Raw genomic sequence first — 27,963 nt, forward strand, 5'->3', positions numbered from 1 at the left:
ATGTTAAAGTAAACACACACAAAAACGACAAACTACCACAGGGTCATTTTATTCCATTTATTTTTCTAATCTTAACCTCACTGCTCAACTTTAAATGTTCTCTTTGTACAATGACTGAAGTTACATTTCCCCAGTAACAATTAGGATGAGACCATTTGGGGACCTTTAAAAATAATATACAGCTGTAACCAATACTGTCATCATTTATACATTATCTTTGAAAATAGGAATAAATTTAACTTTTACAATTTCTCTTTTCTACAATATTCTATCTTCCCATGTCACATAATGGCAAGCCATGCACTACTTCAGTAGTGATGTTTGTGCCTTGAGCAGACTTTCTTTGGACACTGGAAGCGAGTATGAGAGAGAAGGAAAAAAGTTCACATAAAGACAATTCATATTTACAGTTCAGGTTTCATGGTTATTTAACAGACTGACAGTTACATGGTCAGTGCTTTTCCCAGGACTCATCAGGTTAGTTTAGAGTCAACGTTTGAGACACTGAGGCACAGTGTTTAGACTAACAGACAAGTTTCATTTTTCTTTCAGGGAAAGCTGAGATGTTGATTTGTGATTTATTAGAAGAGGCAAAGTGTTACCAAAAGTGTGATCAAGGACCCTGATAGACAAAATGATCAGTTGAAGTTCAAGCATCCATCTTTGGTCATTTTCAAAATTCAAATAGGGAAACTAGATCTGGTTAAAGTACACCCAGCTTCATTTCTGCTAAAAGGGAATGTTTTCTCAGCTCTGTGGTCTCACCTATTGTCTAGTTATTCTGTTGCCAGTCATCAAATTACTTGTCAAAAAAGACAAAATATGAAGCAGTGAGAGAATCAAGTGTAACATAGCTTGCCGTGTTTGGGTATCATCCTGTTCCCTCTTTGTAAAGCATACTGTAAATGATTCCCTTCTTGATAAAGAACTAGGTATTAAATCTCCTGGAGCAAATATCCAGTCACACCAGCAAGCCTGAATATGAGGTGTCATGTGCTGACACTGAGGTTTCACAATCTCTACAACCGCACTAATGGATATTATATCATATGGTCTGGAAGTCAAAACATAGGTCGTACAACTGAATCAGAGCTATACAATTTAAAAAAAATCGGTGTTTCCATGCAATACTTGACTCCATCTGGGAAGACAACAGTAGAACCTGCAAACTCAGTCATATCTAAAATCACAATCTTAAAGATGTCAAAGCCTTATCAGTATTATGGAAGAGTGCAAGGCCCTCAACAACCAACCATTGTGACCAGGTCATATTCAAACCTGTTACACAATGGCAACGCATCCAAAGACAGTATGACTGTTTTAAACCATTTGCTCAAGTCAAATTCTCCCACAGATTCATTAACCATGAAGCCATCTCCTCTTGTGAAATCACAAATGTACATATCATTTTCAGCAGAACAGATCAAAGTGCGAGTTGTCGTTTGTGTCAAAAGATGAATAAATATCTGCATGTGACTTTAAAATGAGGAAAAAAAAAAACAGATGCTGTACACGCTACATGCTAGAGAAGAATACAGGCAGCGGTCGCTCACCATAAGACTATAAAAATACCTAGAATCTAGAATGAGTGTAGAAAAAGAAAAAAAAAAAAAGAAGAACGCTTTACAACACATTTACATCCAAGGCCATTTTTCAGTGGAGTGAAGAAGAGCAGTGAGAGAAAGGTGAATGGGGTGAAAAATAGGAATTCTCATCATATTGGTGCAGAATGTCACGCTGTTTAGTCAAAAACAACCTCCCCGACTTCAATTAGGAATCCATCCAGATGTCTGCTACCTACAGTATGTCCAGTTTGAGTCAGAAGGTAGTGTCCAAAAGTATCAATGGCTGCACGGTACCAATAAGCATGGTGTTAAGTCTAAAAGCAGTCCGTGTGTCTTCAAAATAGCCGATGTTGCCTCAGCAGAAGAGAAGGCTAGTTTCACCTGCCTTCCACTAATGTCCACTTTCTTGCCAAGCATTATTGCTACCAAAGTTCTTCAATATTACATGTGCAGATCAGGTCTTAGAAGAAGGAAGGAAAAAAAAAAAAAAAAACAGGCCCATAGCCAGCAGAAAAGCTCATATGAACTCCTGATGGCTGAAAAATACAGTATGCAGGTGAAAATTTATCTTGAGACATGGCATTTCCAATTCAATATTGCACTATGAATAGTGTGATGCTTTTTTTTTCTTAACTGAGTGAGTTGTCTGCACACCATCCCCAGGTTTGCTGGTACATCCCATAGCAACAAATCCCACATGCCTTCAAAACATCTTCAATCCTACATTTGATCCCATTTCAATAAACAGTTTTCTATCAACAAAACACAGAAAAAAAAATGTAGTGCAAAGTATACGCATTTGATTCTCACATACAGCCTATCAAAAGTCTATCAGTCAGTAACTGGTCACACTTTTACTCAGCAAGAGAACACTAGGATCAGGTGGGCTGTACTTACAAAAATAAAACTACAATTCCCACAGTCACTCGCAGGTTTCCCTTCATGTTTACTTTAAGTGTTTGGTGCATTTTAGCTGGTTACGTTTTGTCAGTCAGTGAGATAAATACGATTTGTCTAACAGTTGTGCCAGGGAGTGATGGGAAATGTATTGCTTTTCCACTTGGTTTCCAGCCCACCTGAGCTCCAAGACCCTGTTTCATTGTAAAAATAAATCATGAAGCAAATTACAACCATTCAGTTCCTTCATTTGAGACACTGAAGCTTACATGAACAACTGGCTTCATTACCGTTACTTCAAGTGTCACCAAGCCTTTGCAATACCTTTAAGTAAGAGAGCAAAAAACACCTCTCACACACACACACACACACACACAAAAAAAACCCTCCGGACACTTCTCATCCACAACACCTAGAAATGTCCCTCACTTGGGTTCACTGGAAAGACAGTTGAACTTGGTTAAAGGAAAGGACACTACCATAGGGCTCGATAGGCAGCACAGCAAACTTTCTTATTATTATGAACAATTTCTACTTGTCTCCTGACCACAGCTTCATACGGCTTTGTGATTAGGATTCAACGCGACTCAGCCTGATGCAGGAGGTCACAGTCCACATACCAAAGTCATGCCAGTAACATTTCACCGACTAAACAGAGGCATGTATGGTATGTATAACCAATACTCACCTTCCATTTAAGGCCTTTAGGTACAACTGATCTTAGTTTTAGCTTAATCAAACACCGACACCGTTTTTGGAAAGGGGTGTAGACTTTTACTCTGAATGATACCGACTTCTTGCACACATTTCATCCATTCAACAGGGGAATGAATACTCAGGTCCCTCTAGCCAAATGCATGGAAGTCACCAGAACCCAAGTGCTTTCAGGAGGGTTAACACATACATGGACAAACAAGCACAGTCTCAAGGAATATCTAACTGAAAATAGCTTATTTTTCACCGACAGCCACAAACTTCTTAGAAATCTTACATTTTTCTGTTTCGAGGAGTTGAGTGCATCAGTTTTTTTCCTACCAAAATGATGTCAGAATATTTTACATCATCCTGGTAATTTTGATTCAGTCAAGTCACCAATATTTTTTAAACAGCCCATGGAGTCACTCTGTGTGGTCCCCTGGCTGCATGGTGTCTATTTGACCTCCAGGATAGATGGATTGGACTCCATGATGGCCACAATGATTTTGTCAATGTAGTCCTGGAGTCTGTAGTTGATCTCCTCCTGTTTGTGCAGAGCCTCCATCAACTAGAAATAGACAACAGTTAGTGTCGATAAAAAAAATAAAAAAAACTGCCCATTGAAATTCAATAGACTAATGACGAATACATTCTCTAAACATACCTCTGCACGAGACACAGAGTTGATCTCAGCTGCCAGAGAGTCTGAGAAGGAGGCTGACATCAGGTTCTTGGCCCCCTGGATGCTCAGGTTGATAATCTGGCCATTTAATTCATCATTCTGCTCCTTTAGGCTGCGGTTGTCCTGAACAGGTTAAGTCAAACGTAAAATGTCAGTAAACATTACAGGCCAGAGGGTAAATAATTCTTCCTTTTCAAAATAGCTTGGTTAAAGCGAAAGAATGCTATGCTCTGTACCTGTTTGAGTCGTTTGATCTCTTGCTCCAGCTCAGCTTCGCGGGTGCGGGTCTGATACTCCTGTAGCCCTGCACTGGATGAGCGCCCTCTCTTTGCTTCGGCCTCCAACTTGTACAGCTGTAGGTGCTCTAGCTGCTTACGCAAGTCTTCAATAAGCTGTGGTGCAAAGAGATCGAGACATTACTTAGTAAAGTCATTAGGATTTTAATAAATGACTGATGTATCGTATATTTTGTACATAGAGAAACCAGTCCCACCTCCTGAGTGCACTCCTTCTCTTTCTGGTTCTGGTGGCGCTCATGGCTCAGCTTGTCAGCCATCTTCCTGCGAGACTCCGTCTCCTCCTTCAACCTGTCAGACATTGCTTCCGTGTCATCCTGCAGCTTCCTCTTCTCCTAGAAAAGAAAATGAACCAAGGAGGTGAGGACGAAGTGGAGTGCTAAGACAGGTTATAAAAATAAATAAAAATATTTGTAATACGAGTAAGGAAGGCAAGGGAAACAAAGACGTGATAATCGCTCACCTCCTCTAGTCTCTCGATGTTTGCTCGTAGACAAGGAACACAGGATCTCAACTCACTGTTCTCATCATCCAGCTGCTGAAGCCTGAGGAACAAACCATTCAGACATTCACATCAAAAGTCTCCAGTACAAACACATTATCAACTGATATACTGTATATACTTTTTTGTTAATGGTTGACAATGCTGTACCATAAAAAGACAGCTCATGTTCAATAGCACATGTATGCCAGAAGGTGGCAGAATGGAGTCACTATTCCTCCCACAAACAGTACTGTACAGTATGTCAACAACTAGCATCACAAACGCATCCAAATGTACAGCCTGCATAGATCATTATGAAAACATCTAAATAGCTGATACATTTTGTAGTTTATAAGCATTAGTACATATTTACTGTACACACAGAATAAAACCGTATTTAATACAGGAAGCATCTTTCCTCATCTGCTCACCTGGCCTGCAGGTTTTCCAGCTCCAGCCCCCTCTCCCTCTCCAGCTTGCTCAGGGCCTCCTTGTGACGACGGATCTCTTGCTGTAGTTGTTCATCATCATGGAGCTCCTGATCCTTCAGTTGCTCCTCCAGGGCATTGGCCCGGTGCACCAGTTGAAGGTTCTCCTGGCGCAGCCGCGCATGCTGCTCCCCCGAGGCCTCTGACTCCTTTTCCAACTCGGCCACTCGACGCTCAAGGAGGAGCACCTAGGAAAGGTATACGTTTAAACAAGACAAAAATGAACGATGCTGCTGGAGGAATATACTATGATGTACAGTATCTGTTTAACTGCCAATATGAAATTTTACAGTAGTTTATAAATGAAGAAGTAACAACACTGGCAGCTCAGGGACATGGATGTGTAACCAGAGGGATGAAAAGGCAGGTATTTCGACAAAGACCGTCAATTAACTCACCTTGTCTGTGATGTCATTGTCAGCAAGCTCCAGGATATCCCGTGTCAAGTCACTCATGGTGTCAAGAGTCATTGAGCTGTTCTGGAGGAGGTGTCTGCAGGGAAAGAGGGGAACACAGTCAAGTCCCAGGTGGTAGCTTGCATTTGATAAACCACTATTTTGTTATGCCAAACAACTATCTGTTACAGTCGTACTAGAAGTATGAGCCCTTGTCTATGAAAATCAGAACAACTATTTAGCTTACCTTGCTACTTTCTTGCTGGACAGCCTCTTGCCAGCACTGAATGGGAAGACCAAACAGGAAAAATGGTCAGGAAGAGAAAAAGGACAGAGTAAAGAAATCTCTCCTGATAGTAATCCTATTCCCCAGTCCCTCTCTCTACTAGCAGAGGAGCCCCACTTAGGAGGAAAAAAGGGGGGGGGGGCATGATGAGCTGGTTCTTTAGTAACATTAGATTTTTGTCTAAACCAATAACATTAGATTTCTGTCTAAACCAAAGCTACAAAATATTCACACATCACATCTATAACACAGCAGTGCACGTAATGTCTAGGATCAGTTCTGCGCCACCTCTGGCTGCATTACAGAAACTTTCAAAATATCTAAAATAGATGTGAAATTCAAAGCTCTAAAACTGTGTCCTGTCTCAAATTTACAAGGTGTGTATGTAGGGATTTTCAAGTTGTTTCTGTAATACAGCTACTGGGCTTTAATCCTGGATCAGGAGGTTGTTACGGTAAAAGGAGTCATTTGGCAACAGCTCAAATGAAGTATGATGATAACGAGAGCAAAAATGACTGAGTCAGAGCCTACTCACCTGTGATGCCTGGGGTTAGTTTCATATTTCTTTTAGATAAACAGTACATTAAGCTTATTTTGAGATCAGCAGACTATCATGTATGAGTGACAGATAGTAACAATGGGATAGAACTGGCTATTGCATCTATCAAGTGCAAAGTAGCCAGTGAAATGCTGAGTTTTCCTGTTAATAAATGCAAACACTGCAACATGCACATAAAAAAAAGACTGGGATAAGGTGGAGTTAAGAAAACCCACCAATTATACCATATGTGTGAGCACATGTGCGGCCCATAACAAAACACACCAAGTTGTTGCCAGTCCAACACAGCATGCACACATTATGACAACACGCACAATACTGTATCCAATCAGCACGGCAATCGCATTCACAAGTGGGGTGTGAATGATGAGTTACCTAGTCATCTCTAGGAAAGTGAGGCGAGTGGAGAGGTCCTCGAGACGACTTATTTGTTTGTGACATTGGCTACAGAAAAAGTCCAGCGCCTCCTCCCTGAGGAAGCTCTGAAAGCAGTCAGGGAGAGGAGCAGGTGCACTGGAAAAAGGAAAACAGGGAGGAAGAGGAGGAGGAAGTGGTGAGTGACAGACAAGAAGGGACTGCACTGAGGTGTGACGAAACACCTCTGATGGTGTAAGGGTATATTAGTGAAATCCTCAGAAGAGTTTGAAAGAGTCAAGTGTAGGGGCTACAGCAGGAGGGAGATGTGAAACAGGCTGCACAGCGTGGTTGTGATTTGCTTTCTGGGTACTGTCAGGAAACAAACATGCTAGGGGATAGAATCCGTTTCTCTCCTTAGCACTGTTAAGATTTTTTTCTTTTGTCAAACATTGTGTCCTCAACCTCAATGCTCAAACAAGCTACAGAATGGCTGCTGATATATTAAATAGCAAAGTAAACAAAACAAATTAAATGCACAGTTGGTCATTGTTGTGCCCATATCCCTCTCCTCACATCATCACTACAAGCTGATTAATCATTCAGGGAGTGAGTCCGGTCTGAATTATGTGGGGTTCTCTCTACAAAGGCAGAAACACTGCATTACATGACAGACTGAGTGAGTGGCACTTGGTCATATGCATTGTTGTATCGCAGTATTTTCTCCAAACAGAGTAAAGGATGACTGTTTAATAACTGCAGAGTGTGTTTGCGTATTCAAAGTGCTGTGATGAGGGGGTGTGTGTAGGCAGCATGGCTACATGTGCCAACAAAGAGCACAATTGGCTGAAAACATGGTGACGCATTTGTACCGAGTGGGTGAAATTTGTGGGATGAAGTTTTTGTGTACGATTTTTTTTCCCCCAACCTAATAACCTGGATGTGATGTAATCTTTCAGATACAGTTTGTCTCACTTTAAAACCATTACATAAATGACAAATTTATAGATTCAACTCTTGTATACATTTGGCCTCCAATTACTATGGTCTTATATTTACTGCATCTTATTTTACTACTTCATGCTATGAAGACAATTTGCAAACAACGATCATTCAGGCTAATATCCAAGCATCCTATTTTTTCGACACACACACACACACACACACAGAGCTACCGTATGCTAGCTTTCCTCCAATGATGATTAAAAAAAAAAAGCAGTGAAGCTGCACTTCACTGAAGATTAATAGTGATGACTGAATCTGTACTATTAGTGCCAATCCAGTTAGACCACTTTGTTTCCATATTGTCAGCAGGCTGCAATAACTGGGCACTAAGCTGTTAAGAGATTCCTGGCAAGGCAAATGGCGGAAATATCACCCAAATGGGAATTGCGCATTATCCAGCTTACAGTCTCATGAACACTGTAGGGGGAGGGGAAAAGATGACTGGAAAAAGGCTACAGCGGGAGCTTCAATACATATGAATTGTGCCATTAACCAAGAGCGTGTGTATGTGCTGGTGTTTGGCAGACACTTTACACTGCTAAAATCAACCTGTAGAAGTATCACTGCAGCTCAGGCAGCTGGTTAGATTCTCCCCAGTTGTCTGAACTGTACCACATAACGTCCGCCTTCTGTCTGTCCCAGAACAATTGGGAACAGACACCACACTTAAGACTTAACAGTGAGACTGTAAAGCATTTACTCTGGCTACTCGGGATAACACAGCAAGAGCCAATGAATGGGAGGCACAGTTTTTAAACAGAAGCCCAAGATCCACATTTTCACCAACTTCACAACAAGCCTGATGCAATGAACTTTGTATTTACTCTTTAACTTGCCCTAGATTGGAGTAGGAAGGACATCTCAAAATAGTTCTTATCATTTGACCCCAGAGTTTTTGTTTAAAGTAATTTTCTATGTAGTACATAAACAGAGGCATTTAGTCTTCAACAATACAGCTCAGAATCTGAGTCACACCTCTTATCAGGATGGGTCTGATTTAAAAAAAAAAAATGCTGAAATTGCACAGCCTGGTGCCATTATTCACCTCACTTAAATAACCTTTGCTTTGGTCTTTTACAGAATTAGAGCATAGCATACAAAATGTTTTCATATTTGTTTTTGTCAGTTACTCACAATTGTAGGGGAAATAAGCTCATACCTGGGAGAGAGCAGTGAGGAGCCATTGAGCTGCTCAGAGGGCTGCACAAGAGGAGAGTCTCCTTCCCCTCCTGTCCCATCCACAGTGCTCTCCAGCAGCAACTCTGAAGTATTACTTTCCCCAAAGTCCTCAAAGTGCTCCTCCTCTCCACAGATGACCGTCACCAGAGAGTGGGTATGGAGCTCAGAGTTCAGGGAAAACCTGAGGGACATGAAAATGGATTAAGTGTGTGCTCACTTTTACACAGCAGCAGCAGACCTTTATATGTTCAGGTCCTGGCCAAAGGTTGAGGTACTGTAAGTGATTGAAGTTTAAACAGGATAAAATGTACATCGGACTGGATTGAACCAGCCACATGATTATGCATTTAAGAAGCCACAATCTGAGACAGACCAAACAGGGCCCATTCCAAAAAATTAAATACAGCTGACATACTATAGTACTCGAGCTACAGAGTGTGGGTAACAAACACTAGAAAGACTGGGCATAGGTTGGTGTACTAGACAGCAGCCTGTAAATCCCAAACAATTAGTCCCCCCCCCCCCCAAACGGTGACAATCTGGACAAGCTCAACACTCACTCATCTTCAAAGGTAATTGGTAATTCACTTTAATCCCAGAAGCTGCTTGGGCTGAATGCCTTGTGCTTTTCTGGTAATTCAAAAGCATAATGACAACACTCGAGACTTGTAAAAGTCATCTGTGGGGTTACATGACTTCATCTTACATAATTGGCTGGTTATCTTAGAAAACTGAATAGAAATCTTCTGAGTGGACCTGCAAGTCTTTTTGCTCAAGAGTTTAAAATTCCTTGATCTCCATTTAACAGGAAAGCTGGAAAACTAGCCCTTCCTATTGTCCAACACAATTTACTGAATGTGATAAGCACACACACAGGATGGCCCAGTCAGCAGAAAGGCTTGCTTTCTCAGCACATGATGACAAAGCCCATTTTGCTTACAAGTAAAATCACATTTCATGTGTCAAATTCAAAGCTAAATCATTACTTTAAAATCATATACCGTTATACACAAAAAGCAGTCAGACTTTGGAAATGGACACTCTTTAGTATCATTAAACCAGACAATGCCGTTTCCGCTGTAATAATGCCCTAAACAACATTTTGGCAGAGCTGGTTAAATAGTAACACATCCAGTTTTGAAGCCACTTACCCTTTACTCTTGCTCTTTCTACTTGGCCCCATATTGAGGTCCATGACACACGGACAGTGGAGAGAGAGAATGCATCTTTAAACGCCCTCCACTGCCCTGGCATAAAAGCCATGGAGCAACTGGAGTTAAAACCCCAGATAACCACAATGGAATCCTGAAGTTTCACAAGTTACACCAATTTAAACTAAAACCAAGACTCTCCAGCTTGGAGAAAACACAGGCATCTGGCCTTTGAGAACAAGTGAGCCTAATGAGCTCCCCATCTACAATGCCACACAACTGATGGTGCATGTTCTGTGCCACCCACAAGACTTGAGGTTGTACCAGAAAGGGCTGACTGCGAATGGATAATCAGATTTGATGCTAAGCAATGGCCAACAGACAGTCCAAGGTCCAAATGTGTGTCAGGACATGGTAGGACAGAGGAGGGGGTAGGTTAATCCTGTTAGATTCTTAATCCCTGAATATATACATCTGCAGGCTATAGCTATGGTTAGCTGGGCTAACCAGACAGCATGGCAAAATCTCAGTTCAGTTACTGGCCTCCGTTACTTACACTGACTCAGCATCAGTGTAAGCAGCAACTTGTCTATTGACTAGGGAATGTCCTTAAAGGTTTGAGCATATGAAACATCCATATAAACTTCTCATTCACAGACTGTTGAGGTTTTTCACTTGCATGATAATTTAAAAATCATATAATACCGCTTCATTCTGTGAAGCGAGTGGGCAAATTTTTATTTAACACACTACTGGAATGAGAGAATTTAAAAAGTTAAAGTCATACAAGTGCAAGTTCCAGCCAGGAGCAGACTTTGTGGGGTGATGTATGGGTTGAGTCAAGGTACAGATTAGCACATGCCACAGAAAGGGAGAGAAAAAAAAAAAAAAAAAAAAACTAACTCAGCATTTCCTGGAATTCAAGGATCCGTCATGGAATAGGAAGTCCAAGCACATCCATGTCAGGCAGACCACTCTAATCAGTCATCAGGCCAGAGACGGGTCACACCATCAGCAGATATACGTTACTGTCCTACACTTCCTCCCTAGAGTTTGCTCTAAATACTACAACAAGAACACTGTGCAAATGTAAGACACATGGAGTTCATAATCAGGGTTTGAATGACATCCTAACAACTATTAAAGCAACCTACTTGTCTGGTGAAAATAATGGACCCCAGAAGCACAGAGACACCATTATGCTTAGGAATGACATCTTACTGTGCATGTAGCTTACTGTGGTGTAGCTTTCTCTCTCTCTAATGAAACTAAATTCCAGTACTAGAGTTTACTTATGGATAGAGACACTATTAAGGCAATATTTTCTCTGTGTTGAACCCATAATAAAACCACAACTCAGACAAGCCCGTTTTCAGAAGGCTCCATTCTCACATTTCTGTTTACCCTGTATACCTCAGTCAAAACCCACTGGTCACTCAATTCATAATAGCTACATGAGGTAACTCAAACTGATCAATATATATCTGTGTAATGAGCATCAGTGAAGATTTAAGTGCAACATTATATTATCAGTCAATTACTGAAACACCGACTCAAATATGTGACAAGGACTAACAGCTGTTGGTCAGTATGAGGCACAGGCCATATGCAAGAGACATGGAAAACAGTATTAGTAAAGTGGATGAACTTTACTATTTTGACTACTTTTAGTGGACCAATATCAACTGGGCCTTTTTCAGTGAACAAAGGTAATTTGTTAACCTCCACTAAACATAACAGAACCCAAAGTATACATGAAACTAAATATTTCACTTACTATGTTTGCGCTGACATGGGTAAAGAATGCTGGTAGGACTTTGTGTTCAAGGTCTCAGATGCTTACACTGTGCACATTCCAAGTTATCTCTGAATGGACTTTCCTGTTCAAACTTAGAAATAAAAAAAAACCCAACACTGAATGTCCCTGCTGACTGTGTGAAATGTTGCCTCAAACTGCCTGTGGAAATACATGGTGTATGACTACATTAATTAGCTGCATCTAATGAACAATTAAGGGAAAAATTAAACAGAAGAACATCTGTACAGCACCATGACTGACTTTCTAGACACTTGTGTATCCTGGGGAACTTAAGACACTGAACCAATGAAATGGTGGCCGTTTAATCTGCCTGTCTGACCCAAATAGAGCCTAAGTGATCCAGTGCTGGGCACACAAGACTCGTATACCATGGGATCTGCATGAAAAGATCAGTGTAGGGCAACACTTGGCACTTATGATTATGTTGATCTGAAAAGTCAATTACAATTACAGCCTTGGGGGGGGGTGCCAACACTGCACTCACCAGCCACTTTATTAGGTACACCTGTATGCAACATCTCCACCTTAACATCTGTTTATGAAGATCTAAATGTTTCATTTTTTGGTGAAATTGCCAAAAATGTATAAAATCAATTATATTTACTGAGGTCATAGTTAAAGGTGCCGTTGTTATGGACTACATTATATTTAGAAGGGTTCCTGATATGCTGACCCTCTCATGTATGTAGTAGGAGGACAGAAATATATAGACACCTCATATTATATGAGAATGCTGGCCAAAATGTACACTGTATATGGCTGAGGTTGAAACTAAATACCAACCTATTTCCACCATCTTCAGGGTCATGCAGCGTGGCCTCAATACCGCTGTCTGTCTCCACATCCTCATGCATCTCAGGGGGTACGAGGGCACCTGTGTCCTCATCAGTGAAGGTCTCACACTCACTGTAAGTGCTTTCGGAGCCCAAATACGCACTGTCAGTCACCTCATTTTGCTGCAGTAAAAGAAATGGAACAAGAAGAAACACATTACAGTGAGAACATTAAGCAGTAAACCTACAAATCCCTACTGAGTAACTCACCAAGGTAACGGACAGGAATATGAACAGAACTTGATTTATACAACAGAGACGGGTCTGATCCACTAGACGTCACTCATCAGTTGGGCAGGGCCAATCCACATTCCAGACTGCAGCTTGCACTGAACCATGAACCCGCCGTAACCTAACATGAGACGCATCACTGACCTAGATTCCATCCTAGATCTTACCATAAACCGGCAGCAACTTCAGTCTGTAACCGAGTGAGCAAATAACATCAGCTGCTGCTTTGGCTAAAATGTCATTTATTTGGGGATATTGTAGTCTGGAAACACTGAAAAACAAGATAGCCATCTGTAATGTGTGTAAAGCCAGCATGGCTAGAGGTGGAGGTACGGTTGCGTCTACAACACAACCAATTTAATCAAGTACCTGCAAATGCATGAACTTCAAGCAGACAACCCAAAGGCTAAAGGGAATACAGAGAAGTTGCTCAACTTCATTATACTCGACCAACCGCTATCTGAAGTGTAAAAGGTCAGATTTCGCAACCTGTTGGAGCACTTAAAGCCAAGGTGTAGTCTGCCATCCAGAAAATACATTTCAGAGACTACTATACACAAAAAGTACACAGACATTAAAGCCATAAACTTCACAGCTGATATTTGGACCTCAGATGTGAGCAGCATTGAAGGTGATCCCATCTATTCAGTTGCCACTTTACTGGACCCTTGATACAAAGAGGTTTTTTTTATTAAGAATAAATTAATAATGCTCCAGTGTTTGCTATATTTATAAATGAAAAATGTGAAATCTTGTAAAACAAAAGCCAAGTTTATTCTAGCCCAAAAGTGAAGATTTGTAAATATGCAATAATTTGGAGAAGTGTATGCGTCCTTGGCCTCTGACCATCTAGAGGTTGCTGTTGTCCACCACTACTCAGTTATCATTTTGATTGTTTTATTGCAAACAAAAAGCAATAAATCAGAATCTGAACTGAAAAAATGTGGATCGGCCCCTTTGTTCCACTACAGTAATACTGCACAAAGATGTACTGTAGTGCTCGAAAAGCTGCTACAGTCACTTAAGACAGCACTTCAGTATAATTCAAGCCATGTCTACACAATGACCAAACGAATCAATCAACAGACTTCAGAGATAGTCTGCTGTGTTTCATTTCGCTGTTCCAAGTAAAAACCTGCCACATAACCACCTCTAAAAAAACAAGCCTAAACACAATGAGCAAGTCTAAGGCTTTTCTAGCGCCAAAACACTGATAAATGCCAAAAACAACATCTGAGGAGATCACCAACTAGAGACACATTGGCAGAGCGGTTAAATAATGACGGCAAGACAGGGGAGTCGTGCTGGAAAGCATAACGTACCATTATAAATCTGGTGTCAGGAGAAGCAGGGCCCAGAGGGCTATCCACCATGCCCAAACCCATTGTCTCTATCCAGTCCCTGACAGAAAAGCTGTCCTGCCATGGGAGTCTTCTAATAACTCCTACTAATGCTGCTTCACCTTCACTCTCTGAGACAGTCTGTTGGAAAATTGGAAACTATTCTAACATTTCATTTAGTGCCACCTGATGGTCAGAGGGGTGGAGACAGACAAAGTCCAAGTCCAAAGAGTAACAAAAGTCAGCTCTAATGCTCAGTCAGCTAGTGCCACCTTTCAAAACAAAGTTAAAGCACACAATCAGCTGAACAACTGTTTAATCTTCCCTGGCCCCTGGAAACTTCATGTCCTGGCATAGTGTGGCAGTGAAAAATCACTAAGCTGCATTCTACTGCACAATGAATGACAGCTATACTATAACCTTACAACAACCTGTATCACTGTTGGTATGTGTGCCACTAGAAAAGCAACATGCTGTTAAGCTGCAACAGAATCAGTGTGATTGCATGATGGTTTTGACAGAACAACAACAAAAACCCAAAGGTCACTATTGCTGTTATATGGATCTTTTAAGAATTAAAAGTGAGACGGCCGTGTGAGAGTTAGCAACATAGAACACATTTAGTAAAGGAAACATGGGGTGTTGCTTTTCTCTTAATGCCAGGCCTCAGCGGAACAGCCTCACCTTGCCTGTTTTGAAAGCAAACAGGGCTAGAACAGCACATCCATTGAGAGAGAGGAGCCCTTTTCTGGGAAAAACAAGGCATGGACACAGGTGTGGCAACTACTTCAAACGTGCACAGACTTCCTCTGAAACTTTGCATACAGATTCCAACATCTACAGCAACATGAATATTTCAAGTAGAAAATAACTGGATATAGCACACTTAACTGAGTTTTTCCAATCTGTTTAAGGAAGTAGGAAAGGTGGTGAATGAGCTTGTTCTTACTGTGAATTCAGATTTCACCTCTGATTCTCTTATTCAGCCTCAGTGCAGCTTTTGAAACCAGACCTCCTCGACTGATTGGAAAACCAGTCTGGACACTCTGGCTTGTGGACACTCTGGCCATGTGATTCTAACCTTATTTATGTGAAAGAACAGAATTTCCTAAAATAATACAATATTTTGTGATGTGAAATACGAGTACCATCAGGTTCTGTTCTTTGACCCATTTTTCCCTCACTACATTTCACCTCGACCAAATTATAACCTATAATCACAGCATTAACTTCTACTTCAATTTTCAGTCATCATACTGGATTTCCAAGCTCTATGGTGTGGCTGGCCATTTTGATAGTTTTGTTAATTTATCATCAGCTAATTAATCAGCATTTCTGTCAAGTTCGTAACACTACTCCAAATTCACCATTGGACGTTACCGTTTGCCATGTACCTTTGGATGTACTGCCGGCTGTCAATGCATTGGTTTGATACTATCAAATGTTGGCATTATGAGTAGTGTCTCGACGATTTCTAAATGGGGTGGTGGGTGTTTATTTACAGTTGACATCTGAGATCATGGTATCCTTGGAATGTGCAAGTAGGCTCAATTGAATCTAAAATGTTTATCATTTCTGTATTTAGTTAAGACTGAATTACAGCATAAACATTTTTTTTTTTTTAGCAAAATTTGGCAATCGGTCATCAAGGGGTTTTAGTAGTCTACATTATTTGCTTCACTGTTCATGTTGATAGGAAACCCAAAACTACAATAACCAACTCTGTTTTTACAACATGCAATCTATAAAATAAGGTTTTGATTTGTGAAAGGAGGTACATGTGATGTTTACGTTACAAAATGCGTTGATATGAACACCAATATTTGACAACTGGTTACAATCTGCTTATTCAGCTGGTTTTGCTACAATGTGATTAAATGCAACTAGTAGCTAAATATAAAACATGAGTAGTTCAGCTGCTTTCACTGTGTAAAAGTACTGTAGTTTGATGGTACTCTATTGATAATATATGAAAGGTCCCCACTGTTTTATTATATATATAAAAAAAATGCAGGAAGGAATTGTTGGTACTTTTTATTCAAGTACTCAGGCCTGCACTTCTAAATTATGTCAAGGGGGGGTGCTGATACTGTGCAATATACAGCAATAAAACAGTCAGCCACACAAAAACGGAAACCTTTCAATTTAGTGGAGGCCAGCAACAAGGATGGTTAAATATACAAGTTTCATGCACAAGAGGAGACAGAAATCCCAGATATGCTGACCACAATGTTTTAAAAAAGTTGGAACTGTGGTACATTCCAGATAATTCAAGATTTGTCAAAGAACACTCAAAAGTCCAGCAGATGCCAGATGCTATTCAGTGTCAGCCAAACCAGGGTGTTCAGCCTGTGGAACAGTCACACAGTGGTAATGATAGCTCTGCAAACAACTCAGTCAATAGCAGTGGGTAGAGTGAGTGCACAGAGAGTTCAGCCTGTGTGCACTGATGGGAACTGAGTACACAACTGGACCACATACACAACTAGACTGAGGCTAAGCCTCTTGTGCAGCACCTTACCTCATCGTATTCTTCTGGACAGCCCACAGCTCCATCCCCTGGGCTGTAGTTTACATTGTAGAGCTGCGGCTCTGGACCTGCACAGAAGACGAAGACGAAGACGAAATGTTTAATTTAATAAATGTCAAAACAACAACAAAATCAGCAAATACAACAGATGTGTGTATGTGAATGGACAAAGAAACGATGCAGGCAGAAGAGCGGGAATGTGGAACAGCAGGTATAGAAAATAAGTCACTGGGAAAACTGATTAAAAGTAAATGCTTTATACAGTGACGACATGTACATTGTCATAGTACCTGCAGACACACACTGTAACCTGAAACAGACCAACAAGATGGAGTCCCAGCAGCCACTGCAGCACCTGTATCTAGTACACAGAGCTATCAATAGCACCCAACTGAGAAAACAAAGCACAAACAGTGTTCTCAAAAGCTGCCACTAGACTCGAGGATTTGTGTCTCGAGTCCATTGTAACCCGTACTCGAGTCGTACACATTGCAGGCAATTTAAGTCAAACGAGTCTGTGCAGGATAAACTGGCTTCTTTTTGACAAACACCTGGAGCCTCAATGTCAAAATAACAGGACATTTTCTAGGCCACACACAGACCACTACAGGGGACAAGGCATTTCCAAAACCTGCAGGCGTATTTATATTAAGACTACTTTGTCCTGGAAATGGTACATAAATGAAATAAACAGTATGAATGTAGAGTACAGAGAAGAGACGATTACAGCAGAGGTGGAGGAATTATGGTACAGAAGATGACAAACCTGGTGGTTTTAAACATCAACAGTCTAGCCCTAGGTTTTGAAATTAGTTTAGTCCCCCCCCCCAACCATTTATCTTACAATATTTGTGAAAGACAGTTAGTCAAAAGTCGTTTTTGTTACTGCACTGAATTCTGTTTTTAGTATACATTCATTCTGATATGTCACCTAAAGGCCTTTTCATATTCATTCGGCTTAAGGTGCTGCACCTAATCCTTTCTAAAGGCAGGGAAAACCTTGCACAATATTAGCATTGGAACTAGTGACCACAGAGAGGACAGGGCAGAGAGAGAGGGAGAGAGCAGTAAATTATTCAGGTTCAGCCCATGTGTCTGTGCATCTCATGCTTCCCAATGCATGACTTATTAATGAGTAACTGAAGCTGTGCAACTGTGAAAGCCTTGGGAACAGGCTTACACACGGGGCAAACTGTGTGCTATTGCAGTACTGTTACTGCTATCTGTACAGCATGTCAACTCAGCCACTGTGTTCTGTAAACTGCCAAAAGGGAAACAATGAGTTCTTACAACTTGCAGCCTTTTTAATAGCTTATAAAGTGAAACAAATGGGCAACAAAATGGTTAAAGAAAGAACAGCAGCATATTGAGTCCAGTTACAAAGAATTTGGGTCAGTCTTCCACCTTTCTTTTTAAAATCCCTCAACTCAGCTGAAGGATAGCTGTGAACATACTGTGTTGACAACGATATTTGGCACCATGGGGAATGCAGAGAGATTGAGCCAGAAGCAGGAGACCAAGAATCTGCTGCTGAGGCACTCATAGTGGAATTAGGCTAAACGACAGGTTAGCCAATTTATAATAATAATAATAAAAACACACCACGAAATGGGGGGTTGGGTAGTGGTTTTGCACACTTTTCCCATTCAATTCAATGGGAAAGTGTGTCCAAACTTGACTGGTGGTATACATGAGATAGTATAGAAAAATCTAAAACTTAAACTGTGGACAAGAATTAAATAGATGCCTTGTTGCTCACCTCCACTGCTGATAGCAGAGATTCCACAGTGGAAGTCTTCAAAGCTGATCACGCCCAGGCCACTGGGATCCAAAAACTTTGTCAGATCCTTCACCTGAAAGGCACAAGTAACAGCATTCAAATCTAACTCATTATGGAAAACATATCCCTCTACCACAACCCTGTCACTTTGGCTGTCAAGATACAACAAATGTAAAAAGGAACTTTCCCCACACAACAGGGCAAAATTACTTAATTGCACTGTTTGCAGTGACTGCAATGGAAAGGCACACAACATGTAAAAGAGCAAGCCAGGACTTTATTAAATAAAACTACTCATTTCACTCCTATGACAGTTTAATTGAAAATTACCTGAACTACAAGGATAATTTGATTACAGGAGTAAAATGTCACAAATACACTTTTGTAGATGTCAAGTGTTTGACTCGACTGGAAACAGTTTACAGTTTTAAAAGTGGACTGTCTTTATACCTTTTATATACACAACAACAAAGAAATGTTACAGAAAGACTGTTACCCAACTGAGACAAATCCATATTAAAAAGCATGCAAGTTCATAATGTGACGCAACATAACATTTCATGCACAACAACACTGCTGTACTCAAATGTTTCATGGGTTACACAAGTGCACCTACATACTGTACATTTGTACAGTCAGTAACCTGGCAACAAGAGAATATGTGCTTCACCAAGCACAAGACCTCAGAGCAAAAAAAAAAAATTAACATTTTAGACTGCAAACTGACTTCTAGTTTATGTGAAATTACCTCTACATATGGTCTTGACATATTGTGGTGGTTAATGTTAATGTTTAAATATCTGGTTTTCAAATACCTAACCTGCAAAACAAAAATGTGCATGCATCTGCAGAATTATAGGCAGTAAAGACCAAGAACAATTTACACAAACAAGTCAAATGTTGTCACATCACAAAATTACAGCACAATTTCAGGCATGTATGGCAGAAAAAAAAAAAAAAGCTGGGAGGCAGAAAGTATGTCGGGGGAGGTTTTAGCTCATTTATTCCTTGAGATTGCAAGCATACAATGCGAACATGGTCATTTTACCAAGACGTTCATTCTGTATGAAGCGTCACTGCATATCAGTTACACTTAAAAACAAGTTGATCTGATTAGGAACGCTGAGCTCCAATTCAGGAGGCTGAAAATCCTAATAAACTGACTGCAACAAGCCCCTTGGTTTGATGAATCAAACCCAGCTGTATTTAGTGAGCGGAGGGGAGAGACTGAGCTGAAATACTGTGGCAACTCATTTCTGTCTGGTACAACTTTTCCACTGCAGTAGATTTGCAATAAACTGCAGGCTGAAGAAGTGCTGGTGGAAAAAGCAGGGTCTTTCTAGAACTGAACTTAGGGGGGGGAAACATTTGACAGTGAGGGGTGTATATACAGCTTTTGAGTTTTCCGTTTCACAATGGAGCATCACAGTTCACAGGAAAAACGGCTTTGTTCCATGCAGCTATTCATAAACACCTCAGCTGGGTGTGGTGGCAAAGCTGAGATGTGACTGGGGAATTTGTGTGCCTGTGATGACATTTTTACACAACTGTTACAGTAAAAAATGATTTATTGCTTCTACAGTAGGAGACTGGGGCAATATTACAGCATAGTAATAATATATGACTACACAGAACAGATAAATCTTGACAGCCAGAAGCAATGAAGGCAGTTTAAAGCTTGTAGACTACAGTGCACATTGATGGCCATCTGAGTTGTCAAGGCTGTACACAGCAGCGCCAGGCTCCTCAGGTTTTGTGAGCAGAGCCTGTTGGCTACTCCTTAGTCAAACCTAAAAACTAAAGGTGACCATGATTAATTTTGGCCCTAGGACCCTGGAAAAGCTTCTCCACAGCTGTTTAACTGATAAACTAGATCTGTATAATGTCTTTACTGTTAAACACTTGGTTTTGTCACTTCTTGACCTGTTAACTGCATCTATTGCCATTTTGTAAGGGTAATGCAATATGCCATCACCATCAAGTTTAACTGCTTGGAGTTTAGGCAGGCTAAACTAGTTTTTAAAATTACTGAACCATTTTAAGTTTATTTGCATTTGTTTCTGTCATTTATTCTTGGACAGTTTGCTTTTCTTGCCAGACCATTAATTTATGTCAGTAATTACCATTAACGCTGTATTATGTAATAATATGCATGGTTACAGCTAACAAAGCACAGCCCTAAGAGACACTGGTAATGCTCAGCTAAAAATTAAACTCAGAGGCAACTCAGTCACTTGCACTGCTTGTGGAGCAGTGAAGGCACTGTGGTTTTTTTGGTTTTCTCCATTTGTGTCTAATCAGTGCCAGGCCACGCCTGACCGCCTCCACACAGACCACTGTTGTGCATAACCTCATGGAGAAGAACACCCGTTGGGTGAGAGCCTTTCCCGGAGGGGGTTTCACAACAGTTCCTAAACAAACCTCTGATAACCATGACCATGCTGCAAGTCCAGTGGGTTGGCAGATGTTTTTTTTTGTTTTGTTTTTTGTTTTGGGGGAAGGGGGGTAAACACTTCACACATTCCTACTAAAGTGTACTCTAGACCTGGGATGCATCAGGGCTTGGGACATTCCTCTGTGGATTATAGTTGTAGTACATAAAAGAAGTGGGTGAGGGGAGGGCGACTGGCTAAAATAAGGTTGGAATGTAGACTAACGAGAAACTTGACCACAGTCCATTTCAGTATGGCCTTTGTGCAAACAATAGCACGAAAACAGTGAGCAGTGGTTTCAAAGATCTTTTCAGTAACTGAATTTCCATATCTGGTGCATGCCTGCAGGAGGTTTCACTCCCATCACAATGTCTTATGAAATAACCCTTGCACAAATAATAGCAGGTCAGCATTAACTGCCCAGAGTGATCTTAACAAGTAAAAAATGTCACAAAACTGCATTAAATGAAATGTTTTTCTAGCAGCAACTTAAGTCCACAAAGCAATCTTCTACTCTGTCCAATCTCAGAAACATGCCTCACACCTAGAAAAGTGGTAGAGGCAGTGCTTGTGTATCAAACAAAAAGCATGTGGTGGAACTTTTTAGGGGAGCATCAAGAATTTACATCTTGTTTCTCCTACCAACCATGTTTAGTCTTTTGAATATTTTTTTAAGTTGATGTATTTAAAATTTCCATGCTCATGTTTGCAGCATGTGTGTTTATGTACATAGTCACCGCCATATCCTGGAATAATTCTAGAGAAAATATTTGCATGATTAGCGTACAAGCCCCAGCTGAACGTGCATGCAGATAGCTCATACTGTTCCTGCTGTCTGACAGGTTGAAGGGATATTTACAAAGAGCTACAGGATAAAACACATGCAAGGCCTGCTCCTAGCCCTCAACTAAACTACAACAATATGCATACAAACACAAAATCTTAAGGAAAAAGTGCCCGTCATTCAAAAGCTTGGCAGAGAAAATACACCGCAAGGACAACAGACTACTCTGTGAGATCTGTAGACAACTAAACCAAATAGTTTATTGCACTCAAATAATTCCCTGATGGCATCCTAAGCTTAGCTCTTAACCCCATCTCCACTTGGCTTTTATCACTACTGCCATTTTAGCCTTTAATAAATGTTTTTTTTTTTATCAGTATAGCTTATTGCTCTGTGGGGTTCACTACTTCACTAATCTGAGCCGCTCAGGTATAAGGTTGTTCAAACCACTTCCATCTCCACATGGCTGAAATAAGGATATATCAGGGGAAAGCTTATTCAAATATGAAAAGTCCATTTATGTGTATTCCAAACTGATATAATGAACCATTTGCATCCTCAGCCAAGAATCAATGTGTGTGTGTGTGTGTGTGTGTGTGTGTGTGTGTGTGTGTGTAGGCCTTGTTAGATCAGACCTGTCTTCCCCACTGATCCTTGAGTTCAGCTAATGAATGCCACATCCACTAAAAGGTTGCATGCATTATATAGCATTCCACAAATTCTGAAGATAAGTCTGGTCTGCTTACTTACTGTAAATGAAAAACACACACACACACACACACACACACACACACACACACACACACACACACACACACACCTGTCTCTGATCAGATAAGAAAAGAAATCAGAGGATTTTCCTGCAAGGACACAAAGTGGTGCCTGTGGCTCTTAGAAATCAGATATCCATCCATTTTCCTCCACTTATCCGGGACCGGGTCACAGGGGCCGACCCGCGACCCAGAAATCAGATATCAATAGCTTAAACACAGAAGAACATGCACAAGTAATCTAACTGCACAATCTGGTATGCAGTCCAAAGAAAACCTTGGAAAAGTGCTGGAATCTTGATACTTGGGAGAAGTCATTCAGTAACCAAATGGTGTGGAGTAACAGTAAAACAGACCACACCTTTGAAATAAAAATCAACACCCAGTATCATGTAAATATATCACCTTCAGCACTGCTAAGTCAAACAGGTGGAAGTTATTTACATTAGATTAACATTACAAGAGCCCTGCTCTGTCCCTCTAAGCAAGGTCATGGGGAGTTGGTGGGCAACAGCCAAACCATAAAGTCCTTCTGACTCAGGAAAATACATTTTACTCTTAATGCCTCACAATTCTGTCTGGGGAGCCACAGATACCTACAGCAAGACAGGGGACAGAAGAGGCACTTTGGACTGTAAGAGAAGGGATTTAAAAGGGTTACTGAGCCAGCACTGTGTTTGCCTAGAGTACCATGCTCACACAAAAATACTGTTCCAAGTTAATCAAAAGCTGCTTAAATATATTGTTTATGTTGCCTCAATCCACCTCATACCAATTTTTCAAAAACTAGTCATTAAGGGACATATTTTAAAATGAATTATGCCTTTGTAAAAACAAACGGAAACTTATTTTGGTTACATCATTTGTATCCATCATTTCACGGTTATTTGCAAATTGTGTGATCACTTGCCTAAGTTCAGTCAGAATCTTGCAAACATTTGGACAGGCATCCAGACGAGCACGTGACAGGAACAAAAACTAGATTTTTTTTTTTTTTTTTTTAATGCTGGAGTGTCCTTGACACGTGTCAAATGTTTACGCTTTTAAAATCAACTTTTGTTGAAGACAAGACCAACAGCCATATAATTACAACTACAAATGTTATGACAAAAGGCTAAAGTCAATGAGCGAGATAACAGCAAATGAATGGATGGAGTGAGACACAAGCCATTAAGATTAAGATTATCCCCAAACCACACAATATACACATGGGCTGAGTGTTTGTGACTTTATAGTACATACAAAAGAAGTGCCAATCTTGACAATTTCAGTCAATATGTTTTGACAGGCTTATCTGAATGGTAACCCAAATCCTAGCTCTTGAACACACCAAGTGTAGATGACAAACTAATCCAGACATGGCTAACACCATTCCGTGGTGGAGTATTAGCTAAATCCATTACACTAAATGGTGAGCCCCGCTCTGTATGAAACACGCTAGCACTCAAGCAGGCATCATGTTGCCTCTGATTCATTATACATCAGAGCAACACAAAGCTGATGTAGTTCATTAAAACATCTAAAAGTCATAATCAGGGCCCAGTTTTAGAAACAGTTGCACCAATGGAACATATTAATCTTTACATAAAATAAACATTTGTAACATTCACACAATCACAGTGACTAAACTTGTGCCTTCCTCACTATACTGCGAACAACAATGAGCAAACTTGTAAACTGATAGCAAAGCGACATCAGCCAGATGGATTTCAGTTAATTGAATAAAGCAGGCTCTTTGCAGTATGCTCTGAGGTTTTTCAGAAAATCATATCATGTCCATATATGAAGCTTTATTAGGCTTGACAACTTCATTCAGCATGCCATTACTCAGTGCTGCCTGCTATTAAAAAAAAAAAAGATGAGAAATAAGACATCTCACCTGATCAGCACCATACGCAGCAGCAAACTCCATGAACTCCTCAATACGTACAAATCCATCTCCATCTTGGTCTAAAGCGTCAAAAACAGCTTTCAGTGGGGAGACATCTTCCTCCCTCGTCTTCACAGCTGAAACCATCGGCAGTGAGTCATCTACCACCATCTTAGAAAGAGAAATTGTCTCCACAGTCTGTTCACTAGTCCATACAGCATCATGAGAAGTATTTAAATCCTGAAGTGCAAAACCAAAAGAGTCCTCTCTATGATGATCTGATCCCTTGAGCTGGTTTGTCTCCGTCAGCCTCTCCTCCTCTTCCCTTTGTTCAGTCATTGGATTGGGAATACTTCTGTTCTGTACATCCCCCTGTTTCGAGACCCAAGTTTCCTCATCATGAACCTCATTACCAGTCAAGCACAAATCCAAAGCCATTGACTCATTCCCCTGATTTCTGGCCTCAGAAATTTTATCTTCCATCAAATCCTTAGACACTTTCTCCTCAGAGCCACTCTCGCTTGTGAAATCCCTCTGGATGAAGGCATCTTCAGCCAGAAGCACTGTCCGCGATAAAAGTTCAGCTGACAAACCCAGAGTGAATGAGTTACTCTCACCTTGCTGCTCTGAAGCTAGATTCCTAATTACATTAGCCTCTCTATGTTCCACCACCGACTCCTCTGTTGATTGATCTAAAGGTGCACCTCTGCAGAAAACAGAGCTGGAATTGGCAGGGAACAGGCTCAGACTGCTGTCACAATCTGGAACCTCTAAATCCAACAAAGGCACAGATCCTTCGAAACGCTCCAGTGGCCTGCTGACGTGGTTTTCCGAGAGGCACTTCTCAGGTAAACCTTGCAGGACAGCGCTACAGTTCACAGTCAAATCAGTCACTTGATCAGAGAACAAACCTTTGCCTCTGGTCTCAGGTGACAAAGTGTCACTGCCCTGTGAGGGAGGGAGACCTGCCTGCTCCTCTTGTGACAGGTCTACCAGCTCCTCACTGACTCCCTGTGGGCTCAACTCACCTGAGGAATCTGGGTGGAGACAGCAGGGTTCATTTGAGAGGAAATCAACCATCAAAAATGGATCCCCTGTACTGGTTTCAGAATTCCTCTCAAAAATATTCAATGGAGAGACTGGTCCACTGAGGCTTATTAGGTCAGCCTCAGTAGTGAAAGCATTTTTGGGCTCAAAAGGGGCCTCCTGTGTCAGACTCAGGTCCTCACAGGCAGAGTTTTTCCCAACCACATCCGTGAGGTTGGGAGAAACCAGCCATGACAAAGTGCAGTCAGTAACCTCTTCAGGTCCCTCTGTGTTTTCTGTATAAGACAGTTCATCTCTACGAGCACTATGGAGAGACGTGTGGGATTGATCTCTGTCAAACTTTAAATCTCCACAAGAAAAATCTGAGATGTTTACAAGGTTGTCCAACTCTATCGACTTGTCCTGGAAAACATTTTCTTCTTCACATTGCTGGTCGCCAGTTCTACAATCCAAACCCGTCTGGCCACTCTTGTTGTGACAGAGCACATCTCCACTGTCTGAAGCCAGTGTATGAAATCCAAAAGGAAATGGCTGCTCTGTCTCCCACTGTTTGTGCCCCAAAGGGCCAGACAGAATGGTCGATTCCATTTATATTGGCTGTTCCTCTCTGAAAACTCGTGAAAGCTGGTGACGTCCTTATCTCACTGCTGTGGCAGAGATCCAGTTCTTCAGTTTTAATACCATGTTTTTAGATGTCACTAAACCTTTTTAATAAAATGTTGAAATAAATGAGTGGGATTCCTACACGCTTTGACTGCCACTTAAGAAATGTAAGAAATGCTGGCAGATAATGTGATTGCATAAATAACAGTAATTTGAAGAAGACTGACTGAAGTTGTCCCTAGCCTCCCAGTCAACGGGTTAACGAATTGTATCCTACTTTTAACTTCAGTGTCCGCCTTCCAAATGTTTACAATGTTACCTAAATTCATATTAATTTCTCAGCCTTACTAAAAACCGTACTAACGTGAACGTGCTTTGACTCACTATGTCCATTTCTGTCATGGCAGATCCGCTCCCGGTAGTTGTCAAATGTCTCGGCGTCAGAGCATCCAACGTCATGTTTCACTTCGGCCTGAAGGTTGGAAAATCATCGAAATAGTCTCAGAGTTGAATTAGCAAAAAGAACGGACAGCATGTCTGTCAAACGGCCAGTTTCAAGCAATACGAATTAACACGTTAAGCCACCAGTGTTTGTCAACATTAGCTTTGTTAGCTGAGTAATATTATCCATCGCAAGCTAATTAGCTGAAAGGCAAACAATGCAACTAGGAAACGTTGTGAAAAGCGTAGCTCAAACCTGAATAACACCCAGCTGTACCGTTAATGCCACCCCTATTTACAAAGGTGACAACCAAACATTTGTAGCTTCCGTCAAAACGAATTTATGCTAGCGACTAATGTTAACTCCTCCTTCGAGCATCCCACTTCTTTCGTGCCATTGGTCAAGACTAGCTAACTGACTAGCTAGCGAAATTAGCCTATTAACTAGCTAACACACCAGACAGTCCACCTTCTTCCACTCTCGGTAACTTGGAACCAAGTGCTAGCTTGAGTATTCCACGTTTCCGTATGTAATTATGAAAAGTATTATCCACGATTATGTCTTTATTTCGATGCCGTTTTTCCACCTGTGTCAGTCACAAGGCAGGCCAGACGAGTGACGAGTCGAAACAGTCCCTTCCGTCCCAGAATCCTGTATTATTCCCCTCTCAAAAACACATCAGTCTCAGCGCCCCTGGTCGAAAACCATAATGGGATAAAATGTCCATTAAATAAGGCCAAAAAGCTCCATCATTTGACAGTCAGTTCACCGATGTTTCAACACAGACCCCGAAAGCTCTCGCATCAGCATCAGCCATGTCCCATCCTCCTCCACCTCCTCCTCCAGCCGCATACATACACACCGCTGACGTTTCACGCAAGCGTACAAAATACCCCGCAGTATCATCGGCTTAATGGAAGCTATTATTTGGACCTTATGGTTTGTGTTTGTGCACAAAACCTGTGGCTAATCTAGCCTAACACCTTTTACTTCCACTCATACTTCGGAGAATGACAATCTGAAGTAAAGGGTAAAGTTCAGGGTCAGTTGGAGGAGCTCCCAACAGTTGCGGGTTGGGGGCTCTTCTTCAGTGACCCCTCAACAGGGTGGGTGTTCGTCTCTGAAAAACCACCAGGTTTCTTTAACCACTCGTGATGTAACCTATAAAATAATATAACATTATAGTGTTGGTCAACTAATGTGGACACAAGAGAGTAATCATTTTGAAAAATTAGAAATTGTGTAATAGATGCAATTGTAATGTTTTGGCGCCCTCATCTGACTTGTTGCAGTATTGATCTTTTATTTTGTGATTGTATACGGTAGCCTCCCTATTCCTCTTGGTTGTTTGATCAACTGACTCTAAGCCATTTTTTTATCTATTATATATTTACGACACCTCCTCACAGGTTACAGCCTTTGTGTGGAAATGAGATGCAAGCGAA

The 27,963-nt window shown here is 41.0% G+C and overlaps 1 protein-coding gene across 5 annotated transcripts; it reads right to left on the reverse strand.

Annotated features, from left to right (window-relative positions):
- Nucleotides 1-43: 43 nt before the first annotated feature.
- rab11fip3 (RAB11 family interacting protein 3 (class II)) lies at nt 44-27,360 on the reverse strand. Of its 5 annotated transcripts, none has more exons than XM_020606134.1 (16): nt 27,105-27,360; nt 26,461-26,548; nt 24,436-24,597; nt 18,550-18,643; nt 16,782-16,858; nt 12,640-12,812; nt 8,867-9,067; nt 6,724-6,861; nt 5,751-5,786; nt 5,507-5,600; nt 5,052-5,296; nt 4,600-4,681; nt 4,334-4,471; nt 4,077-4,232; nt 3,823-3,963; nt 44-3,726 (listed from the first exon to the last, which is right to left on the reverse strand). In XM_020606134.1, exons 2-16 carry the CDS (start codon nt 26,533-26,535, stop codon nt 3,613-3,615), a joined length of 1,926 nt encoding a protein of 641 aa, XP_020461790.1. In that variant the 5' UTR covers nt 26,536-26,548; nt 27,105-27,360; the 3' UTR covers nt 44-3,612. The 5 variants fall into 5 exon arrangements, with proteins under 5 accessions (XP_020461790.1, XP_020461791.1, XP_020461789.1 ...); XM_020606135.1 differs by lacking the exon at nt 27,105-27,360 and adding an exon at nt 26,975-27,098; XM_020606133.1 differs by lacking the exon at nt 27,105-27,360 and adding an exon at nt 26,774-26,959.
- Nucleotides 27,361-27,963: the final 603 nt, after the last annotated feature.

This window comes from Monopterus albus, unplaced genomic scaffold (assembly GCF_001952655.1).
Source record: "Monopterus albus unplaced genomic scaffold, M_albus_1.0 scaffold76.1, whole genome shotgun sequence".
In the NCBI taxonomy this organism is placed as follows: domain Eukaryota; kingdom Metazoa; phylum Chordata; class Actinopteri; order Synbranchiformes; family Synbranchidae; genus Monopterus; species Monopterus albus.

Excerpts from the sequence above, each read along its gene's own strand:
- rab11fip3 (XM_020606134.1), bottom strand. The coding sequence starts at position 26,535 with ATGACGTTGGATGCTCTGACGCCGAGACATTTGACAACTACCGGGAGC. Across the intron at positions 4,682-5,051 it reads CTGGAAAACCTGCAGGCCAG|GCTTCAGCAGCTGGATGATG; the intron begins GTGAGCAGATGA and ends TTTGTTCCTCAG. Across the intron at positions 4,233-4,333 it reads AGAAGGAGTGCACTCAGGAG|CTTATTGAAGACTTGCGTAA; the intron begins GTGGGACTGGTT and ends TTTGCACCACAG.